Source organism: Castanea sativa, chromosome 3 (genome assembly GCF_040712315.1).
Source record: "Castanea sativa cultivar Marrone di Chiusa Pesio chromosome 3, ASM4071231v1".
Lineage (NCBI taxonomy): Eukaryota > Viridiplantae > Streptophyta > Magnoliopsida > Fagales > Fagaceae > Castanea > Castanea sativa.
This window is the reverse complement of record NC_134015.1, coordinates 45,104,949-45,115,921: the sequence shown is the minus strand read 5'-3', so window position 1 is coordinate 45,115,921 and position 10,973 is coordinate 45,104,949. Positions and strand designations below refer to the sequence as shown.

The window sequence follows — 10,973 nt, the reverse complement described above, 5'->3', positions numbered from 1 at the left end:
ACACAAATTTTCAAATAATATACACAATTTTGTACTTTCAATATCCCAACCTTTAGAGAGTGTAACACAATTCTATATATTCAATGTACACAATTTTGTACATTTAATATACAAAAAGTTTTAAAGAATATACCAAATTCTATATATTCAACATACACAATTTTTCAAAGAATGTACATAATTCAATACATTTAATATACACAGTTTTTCAATAAATGGATATAATTTTGTATATTCATTGTAGACAATTTTTTGATGTGTGGACATTTTTCTTCACAAATTACTGAGTGTAATTTTTATACATTTAATATCCAAACATTCAAAGAATGAGTAAACTTGAAATTTAAGCTATGTTTTGTACGACATAAATTGATTCTAGAAAATATTTTCCGCATTTACGGGTGTTAGGGGCGATAGAAATTGGTCTACGCTTTCATTTTTCGTAAACTACATCTCACCCAAGATTAAATGGCAAGTTGGCAACATACATTATGATATCAGAAACAGAGACCAACAGATTTGTCACAAAGAATTATCATTACCTCATATAACTAATGGGTTCATTATATGTAGTACAACATAGATGACTGATTACATCTTCGTTTTAATTTATCCACAATGCTAACTACAGAACATAATAAATAGTTCACAGCCATGGCCTGCTACTACCTTTGACAGAGACTGCTTTAATACCCCACAGTCTCTTCCACTCCATAATTCATGGCACATACAGGAACTCAAGTTTTTACCAGGAAGCACCTTAGCCATGTCGGATGTCATTGCAGTTATTTCTGTCTGATCAGCGTTTACATTAAAAAATGCAAGATATACTTCTCCTAGAAAGCATGAAAGAATAATCATTAGAAAGCGTTAAGAATAGCATTACTATTATTATATTTTAATTCATGAAAAATCATTAAAAAAATGTGAAGAATAGAACTATGCACTTTTTAATTTTTGAAAATAATCTTTGCACTTGGGCAATGCAGAGCTATGAGGCTCTACTAATTAGAGTGCTTTGTTGGTTGGGGAATCGTACCATCTCTTCCAGTTGCAATCCAAGAACGCGCCCCATTAGTAACATAAGGAAACTGTACAAACAATTAAATAATATGTTATGTTGCTATTTAGGCAATGCTCATTTTTCCTAAAGACTACAAAAGATTAGATGGGTACACATGCCTCCATGTTGTTTGAGCTAAAGGAATTTATCTCCAACACAATCTCATTTGTTATGAGGTCGTATGTGGCGTTGTCAAGGCTTCTTACATCTCCTCCAAACATGAGAGGAGACTTAGCCATAGACCACAAAGTCACCTGAGAAAATAAGAAAGATAAGGTCAAAATAGAGTGCTTAGTTATTTCAATTTTCAAGGGTTACAGAGAAAGTTGGATCCGCAGTTTAAAATCAATAAAATAGTTTGATATTTCACAATTATGTAATAAGTGTACAACAAATAAAATGAAATTTCACTTCTTATCTCAATGCATTCGTATGAATGATAATATATGACATATAAATAAAAATAATAGATTATAGATATCATCATAAGGCATGGCTGGGCTGAGGTGTGATACTTGCTATTTTTAAGGCATTTTGTGTCACCACGGGAGAATATCGAAGATACATCTCATTCAGTGCAATAAGTTCATTGGCATGATTTCCTTAGGATACAATAGCCTAGTCACACACGCCGTATTCTCCACGAATTTGCACTACTCCGTAGAGCAAAAGCTCCACCACAATAACATCCTTTGTTGTCCACAAAAAGTCTAAAAAAAAAAAAAAAACCCACTCTATACATGTTTTCTCATTTTATTATTTTTACACATTTGTGTGTACACATATAGGACTTTTAAGTTTACCTCTCTAGAATGGTAAAACTCCCTTTTTATAGGTATAGAAAAGATGTAAGTTATAATATCAATTTAATGACAATATAGTGGAGATATAAGTTACAAAAACATAATAAATTTTTGTAATAACCATTTGAAATTAATAGATAGAATACTCATAATAAATCATAAGTTGTAAATGTAAATATTTATTTATTTGTATTAATAAAACACACCAACAGATAACTAACTTCTTTGTTTTGATATAAATACCTGAGATTTTTGCTCATCTGGAGTAAGGTTAGTTGTTCTGTGTGGACCTTCATTTGACTCTAAAATATTTGAAAAAAATAAAGTTAACCATAGTTAACTGGGACTTTTGAAAATTTCTAATTAACTATCCAATGATTTTGTCATAGATATATAACATGTTTCAAGTAAAGAAGCAGGTTGGAGAACTTGTTGCCATGCCACTTGGTCTAGACAGACAATGTAGAAGTCAGCTAGCGGAATTGGAATGGCAAGTTCTTTGTTTTTGAAGATTGAAATTGAAGTGATGCATATTTGAGTGCATGAACTAATGGACCTATTTGTCACTTGAAACTGCTTGGTCAAGAACCCCAAAGTAAAAGCAAAAATCACTTTAAACAACAACTAAGTTCATTGATTTACCTAATAGTACTCTGTCGCTCCCAGTGGCAGAGCTAGAAATATTTTTGGGAGTTAAATTGAACAATAATTTATAAATCCACAAAATAATACACATATATTCTTATTTTTAAAAAGCAATGTACATATATGTATAATTTATACTTAAAACATGTCTTTTAAAAAAATTTATTCTAGAGGCCCAAAAAAAAAAAAAGATTTATTCTACATATCATTTTCTCAAATATAAGAAAATTTCATCAAGTTATTTTTATATAATTGAAGGACAAATAATATTTTCTTTCATTAAATCGTGTATAATTATGCTTCAAAATTTCAAATTATATTAATCACAATTAATATTCTTTAAACACTGTTTTAGATATGCTAGGATTTAAAACTTATAGAGTCTATTCTATAATAATTGCTATATCTCATCAAGCTAAGACATTCATTAGTTTCATTTTTGCTTAGGTTGGATTTGAATCTAAGTTTCCTATTTAACCACAAGAGACTTTACTTATTAAGCTAACTGGAATCTACATTATTTAAAAATTATAAATCAATGTTTTTATTAAATAAATTAAATATCACACATTAAAAGTTAAAAATAGGAAAACATAAAAGTATACAAATCAATTAATTTTTAAATTCAATAATAAATTTTATTTTATATGTCTTGATGTATATGATGTATAATAAGATAAATATAATAATGACAATACTAAATAAAAAAATTTAAAATAAAATTATTTTATTTATAGATGAGAAAGTAGGTCATGTCTCAAAATTTTTATGACAAAATCATAGCATGTTTCCTCTAATTAAAAATAAAAAAATAAAAATTCATGCATTCGTGTATCCTAAACTTTTATAAATACAAAATTAAAGAGAATTTTTTGTAGAAAATAAAAGAAGTTTTTATTAATAAGATTTACTTATATATTTTGGGAACTATATGTTCTTTTGCTATTAAATCCAAGGCTAAAATGTAAATTACACCCTCTAAGTTTGACTGAAATTCATTTCAGTTTTCTAATTTTACTTTCGTTAAATTAAATCCTTTAAATTTCAAAATTTATTCAATTCAGGCCTCTTGTCTTATTCTATTAAAAAAATATTGTTGTTAAGTATGCCATCAACTAATGAGGAAAAAAATTTGAAAAAAAATCACATAAAAAACTCTATAAAATATTTTTATTAATTTCATAGATTTTTTTATGTGAAAATAATAATTTTTTTTTAATGAAAATTTTTAAAATAAAATTAGACAGAATGCTTGAATTGAATAAATTCGAAACTTAATAGACTCAATTAAACGAAAGTAAAGTTAGAGAATTAAAATGAATTTTAGTCAAACTTAAAAGGTGAAATTTACATTTTTGTCTAAATCTATTGAGTTATATATGACAAAAAAAATATAATTAAAGGTTAAAAGAAAGAAGAAAGAAGGCAAATCCGGGGGCCAATTAAGAAAAAATTGTATATGTACCTGACATTAAAAAAAAAAAAAAAGCTAAATTCTTCATTAAATGTATAAAGGAAAAGTAGAAAATTCTTATAACCTGGATCAGTCAGCCATCCTAGTGGTAGCATATCCAAGTCAGGCCATGACTTCCCCTTCAAGCCTGTGGCTCCTATCATATTAGCTGCGGCAAAATCCCTAACAAAAAAAAAAAGGAACAGAAATCATCTATCAATCAATATATATATATATATATATATATATATAAAGCAAAAACATCACGTGAGAGAGAGCATTTGGTTCTACCAAGTGACACATTCTTTGAGATTTTCTCATTTAGGCTTCAATCTCATCAAAATTTGTATTTATATAAAATTTTTAGTTCATTGAATGTGTCAATGGTGTAAATATGCATATTAATTATTTATAGGCATGCACTAATTATATATAGGTGTGCACCATATATAACAGTATTTTATAAACCTATTATTTTAAAATTTTATTTCAAAGAGAAAAAATCTCACGTGGGAAACCATGTCGTCCTGCCATGTAGATCTTTGTTAGAATAATTTTTCATTTAGCTTTCGACCTCTTATTCTTTACATATTTTGATAAGAGAGGTGCTACGTCCACAACATTTTTACAATATTTTTACAACAAATCATAGGTGGTTAGTTATTATTGGTTCAAATTTGAACTTAACACTAAGATTACTTTTTTGCCCTAACAATAACAACCAGTAACAACCTGCCACTTAAGATTTGTTGTAAAAATGTTGTGGACATATCATTTCTCTTTTGATAAAATTCTATTAGTAGGATATTACTATTTCACCAAGTGTTTAACCTATCATTTTCATACTTAAATAATATAAATGTGACATCATAATTTTTCTATGATATTTCTATAAGTCAAAACATTAACACGACATTACAAAAACTTTATGTTTACTCCAATGCATTGAAGAAACAAAAACTATGAAACGCCACATAATAAATAATATCTAATTTACATGACATTTAATTACTCTTACTCTATAATTTAAATTCTTCATCCCCTAAATTAATTTTGTATTACATCATTAATTTAACAAAAGCCTCTTTATATTATCGCAACATTACTTCATATTATTGCTTTAAAATATTTTGAACATTTTATATAAGCTTCTCACATAGCAATTTATAGCATTATCCGTGCATTGTGTGAGACCATTGCTAGTAATGATTAAAGTGTAACCTAAACTCCAAAAATCTTGAACAAAAATAGAACTGCCTTTTTACCTTGAAACATCAAAATGTGACGCAAGATTTTCCCATGAATCCCAATCATCCCCAGTTATCCTGTACATGTTCACTAATCCGCTCACATCCTTGGCCATTGCTGGGGTTGCACCAGTTCCAGGAGACAGAGAATACAATATGGGGTGGTCAAGTTGCTTCAGAACCTGGGCAAAGGCGCACCATGAAATAAATCAACCATGCATGTTTTGAACAAAATATTGTATTCCACAACTTTTGTTAGATTTTTTATGTGAAAAATTGTGTTTAGCTAATTATCACTTTCATATAGGCCCATTATTTATTCTTTATTGAGAAATGCTAAATATACCCTGGCATATATTTAGAACCCCATAGACCAATTTTATGGCTTAATCACTTTTAATCCTAAACCACCATTTAGTTCAATGTAAGTGATTAACCAAATTTCATATTGTAAGCATGTGCAAATATGAACTAAAGCATACAAAGAGCAATATAAAAATGTAGAAATAAAGCAAACCAAGGCCAAACACAAGGAAGTGTTTAGGAAGAGGAAAACCTGAGCACCTAGCGGAAAAAATCTCTCCCCCAACCACACCATTAGAAATTGTCCATTATATGAATAGTTGTAGTACAAGTAAGACTATGAACCTTCCAAACTCATATTCCCCTATATACTTGAGCCTCCTAAGCTCCACCTAGCAACCAGCTTCACGAAACCCTATCTTCAACTAGCTTCCCAGAGGATTGGATATGTGATAGCACCCTAAGTTTCTAAACCTTCAACACATAACTCACAAAACTTAGTAGATGGAGAAGGAGATTAAGGCAACAAAATTTCTCTCAAATGTATGACAATGGTGAGAGAAATGGAGAAGAGAGGATGAGAGCATTTTCAGCTTTTAGGCAAAGGTTCTCTCTTTCTTTACAAGGTGGATGGAATGAAATGAGGTCTCTCATAAAGTTTATAGTCAGATTCCACTCTCTAGCCATGTTCAGCATGCACGTAAATAGACAATCTTCGTCAATTTCTTACATGTGTCACTCATGAGCAAGGTAGATCGCATGCTGGACACAAAATGTAGCTTTGGCCACTGTTTAACTAAGCTCAACTAACTGAATAATAAAATAAGTTGCCAAATATAATCTATCCAAATACAACCTAAAATGAAAGGAAAAATACATCATTTGTGTGTTTGGGACTAGCTTAATTATAAGCTAGCTTTTTCCTTTATTTATTTATTTTTATATAGCTTTTATGTACAATATTTTAAAACCTCATTTTTTTTTTTTTTCACTTTTTCAAACTAGTATATTTTAGCACATTTTCAACAAAAAAACTAAATAAATTGTTTTCAAATGAACAAAACATTTTATCATTGAACTAAGCCAACTTTAATATGGAAAGCATGAATTTATTAACATCAGCCACATCAGAATTGTTGCGCAAAAGTTGTGTAAACCAAGCCTATTCACATGCCCATGCCTGGGTGCTTAGATTGGATTGGCCATACATGTCTAGCCAACGCCCAAATGATGAATTGTAAGTTGTAACTCAATACTTTTGTTTAATAAAATTCTATCTCTTTACTGTCAAAATTTTTTTTTTCCCTCTAAAATATCACAAATGTCACTGCAGATGTGACAGTAACGTAGAGAGAGAGAGAGAGAGAGAGAGAGAGAGGTATGCATCTTACCTCTGACACAACGCTTATTTCACCTACATCCAAGTCAGCACCAAACACACAGTCATGTTTCACTACAAGAAAATATAAACAATCCATGTCAAACTTAAAACGTGGAAAATGGAGAATGAGTTGCCAATCAGGTGACTGTCCAATTGAATTTGTTGTGATGAAAATATTGTATATAAGGTTACGGTCGTACTACATGCACAAATCAAAATTTTTAAGTTTCTGCATGCATAAACTCATGGGATTTCAAGAACACCCTGACTAGTATGTTGTAGCTAGCAATGCATAGAGAGGACAAATTTCCAATAACTAATGGTCAAATTAATTACCCAAATCAACACCCCACTCAGCATACTGTGTATAGAGTGACCTCAAGAAGGCAGCTCCTGCTCTCGCCGTGGTATTTACACTCACGAAACCATGTGGCATCCATGAACATGGCCTTTCCTTAATCCCTATATCTTGTGCAGTCCACTTTTTGCGACCCTCTCCAAAAGCCTCTCCCTGATAAAAATAAATATATCAAAGCATAAGCTTAAGCAATTATTGCTAATGCTAACTATTCTTGACACTTTTTTTTTTGCTATTTGCATTACATATTCCAATAACATTGTTCGTATTTCTGAGGATTAAACTTTAAAATTGAGTGTGCTTCCTTGTTCTTCCATAAAGTAACTACAAATAAATGAAAAATGCTCTGACAATACCGTTTTTGTGTCCAATATGAGGGTGTTTGCGTTCACTGCTTGTGTACTTATTCCTCTCCTAACATGAATCCCAAACTTCAAACCCATGTCATGCACTTTCTTGGCTACTTCAGTGAACCCTTTTCCATCTCTAGAGGAAGGCCACCTATCTGGGTCAGGGACCATCCTCCCCCATTCGTCAATTACATCAAATCCTGAAGAGTCTTTGTTAGCACCTTCCACCTTTCTCCGATACCATAGATAATCCACCACAACATACTACATTGCAGAGATAAACTTTTGAGTATTTTACTTGAAAGTATTAGAATGAATATTTTGGCAAGTTGTGATTGATGGAATATGGAGGGAAAAATAAAAAGTGGGATAGAAAATTTGTATCTGTAGTCTTCCTACCTCATATCCACTAGAGAGTAGACGATCAGATATGAATTGAGCACTATCCAAGAACTCTTTTTCGGAAATGGTCCAGCTAAAGGAATCATAAGAGTTCCAACCTCTAGGTGGGGAGCTCGCATATTGCGCTTCCACATATAGCCTTGACATAATTCAAATAGATGTTTCAACGAAGACATACAAAATGACACGAATCATAAAAATACTAGTCATAAATTCCTCTTAGCCTACTTTATTTGCTTTTTGATCTAATACATAACGAACCCTTTCCAAAGTTTTTAGGACTAAGGCTTTTGTGGAGTTTAGCTAGGTTGATAGATCATGCACTAATCTTTACTGGTATCATGAAATTTGTACAAAGAAACTAATTTTGCGTTGGAAAACGTGTTGAGAGCAAAAGAGAGCAACATTCGGTGAATTTGGTCTCAATCTATAATATATATGCAAGAAAATTCATTCTCCAAAATGATAAGCAAAAAATACCTAAATAATTGATTGTACATCTATACAGGAGCGACTCCATATTGAAGCCAGGGTGGTCAGAGGACCACCCTAACCTTTTTTTTTTTTTTTTTTTTTAAAGAAACAAACACATACACACATGTACAAGAGAGAGAGAAAAAATTATTGGAGCCGCCATTGCATCTATAGCAGAAAATTTAGCAAATAGCAAACACAGAGAGAGTCCCACCAAAACCCTTACTAAAGCCTCTATTATTACCACTCTGAAGTTCCTAAAAATGGTTAACTTGCCAAGAATCTTGAAATTCAACTAATGGACACTCCTGGTATTTTTAATGGAGACATCCAGAGTTCAAATCTCTCATCTCTAACTATCAAATTATTAACCAAAAAAAAAAAGTTAAACTTACTCTAGTCATTAATTTAGCAGAAACATGTAGGAGAAAATGATTAATTAGTTTAGACAGTTATAAAATCGCATGTTATCTTTATCTTCAAAGCTGGGCAGTTGATCATTATAATTAAATGCGAATGCAATGCAATAATGGGAGTATTAGGAAGGATAATGATATAATATAATAGAAGTAGAAGAAGAAAAAGAAGAAGCACCTTGTTGTATTTAGAAGAATGAATAGAAAATAGAGAGAGGCGAAGACGTTAACAATGATATTCATCATAATGGATGGTTTTAAGTTTTCAGCCGCCAAGCAGAGGAGAGCAATGTGTTATATAAAATTATGAATACTACTACTTCTACATGAATTTTTTTTTTTTTTTTTGAGAAACACACACACACACATATATATAGGGGAAGGGGGATGAGATAAGGAAATACATTCACACGCCAATACCAAAACTGCATGCGGTAGTTAGTGTCGCGGAGCAAGTGATAAATACATTCTCAATATCACACCTTACCTGCTAATTGGAAGTTGGAACTAGGGACATCAATGGTGTTGATCTTTAATGTCACACATTTGACGATAATAATAGGAGTGATAGAATAGCTTCACAGCTCAAAAGTATCTGTATTTGGAACAGATAATTTTCCTTAATTATCATTCTTAACTGTTAAAAAATTAAATGAATAAAAAATCTAAAATATACAAATTTTAAATATAGTATAATAAAGAATATATAATTAAATAAAATCTAAATAAAGGTTGATGAGTCAAAAAAATAATGAAACCATCACTAGAACATAGATGAGCCTAAAATGCGTTATGCATTTATGACAAAGAATAATGGACGGAGCAACAGTAACAAAGGAGTTATTACACCAAAGCACCCGTTTGTAACACACTAGCCGTTGCACATAAATGTAGAGTGTTTGTTTGTTTAAATCCCTTAAAACGGATTGTTTAACCTACTACAAAAAACGCAAGTTATAGGGGCTTTTTTTAGCCGCGTTTACAAAAAAAACACTGCTATAGGTGCCCTATAGCCGTGTTTTTATAAATGCGGCTAAAACTATATACCTATAGCCACGTTCTATAAAATGCAGCTATAAGGCAGCTCTGTAGCCGCATTTTTAGTGATTTTCAGCGGCATTTTATTGGATAGGGCCTATGGCAGCGTTTGAATTTTTTTTTTTTGAAGATGTCCTATAGGTACCTAATATATTAGCCAAGTGATTATTTAGGTTAACTATGAGATCTAGGTTAAACAGAGAAAGATCATATCATGTGAATATCAGAAAAGTAGATAACACACCGATATGATCATCCCGGAAGACCAATGAAACGAACCGTCTAAAGGTAAAAACCTAGAGAGGATTTGACCTTGCTATCCTTAAGATAAACAAATTCACTAATAGAGAATCAAAGTTTTTATAATAAGATTTAACCCTAAATCTATTGCTACCTCCAGTAGTAACTTGCTAACACGACCACATGCAAGCTCCGAATCCATAAACTCTATCTCTCTTGGATTTGCAGAACACGAACTCCCACGTTTGTGACATTGAGATCCCACTCAAAGGTTTCAGATCACCACTGGTTGATCTTGCAGCAACTAGATTCCACCAACATTTGATTGTAGATCTTGTTCCGGTAGACACTTGTAAAGTTAGAAGGAACAAAACCTCTAAGATCTCACAGGAGTAACTCACAAATCTTCTAAGAGTCTTTAAAACTTAGTTAGGTTTTTCCTGGAGTGTTGGACTGAAATCCTAAACTTTTTCTCGGGCTTGGACCTGATTTAAAATTCTACACAAATTATTTTTCTGCGATTTTCGATCAATCAGGCTTCACTCAAAATTACTTTTTTTTTTCTTGCAGCTTGAATATTCTTGAGACTTGACTTGAAACACTTTGAGCAATTTCTAACACCTATTCTAGACATGTTTTTGTTCTTAGTTTGCCAACATATACAAATTAGGACTCTAAACATTTAATCTTAAATCTTTAGAACCTAACACAGAGATTCATTGCCCTTTAAAGCAAAGATAGCTATAAAAATAAAGGGAAACAAAACCAAAAGGTACACACAATTCTCTCTCCAAAAACCA

General features: G+C 31.3%; 1 protein-coding gene across 1 annotated transcript; it reads right to left on the bottom strand.

The window, feature by feature from the left end:
- Positions 1-1,164: 1,164 nt before the first annotated feature.
- On the bottom strand, positions 1,165-9,138 carry LOC142629027 (alpha-galactosidase-like). Its single transcript, XM_075803028.1, has 9 exons — positions 9,074-9,138; positions 8,003-8,144; positions 7,610-7,867; positions 7,232-7,406; positions 6,906-6,967; positions 5,230-5,393; positions 4,050-4,147; positions 2,110-2,168; positions 1,165-1,317 (listed from the first exon to the last, which is right to left on the bottom strand). The coding sequence occupies exons 1-9, from the start codon at positions 9,136-9,138 to the stop codon at positions 1,165-1,167; spliced, it is 1,176 nt and encodes a 391-aa protein (XP_075659143.1).
- Positions 9,139-10,973: the final 1,835 nt, after the last annotated feature.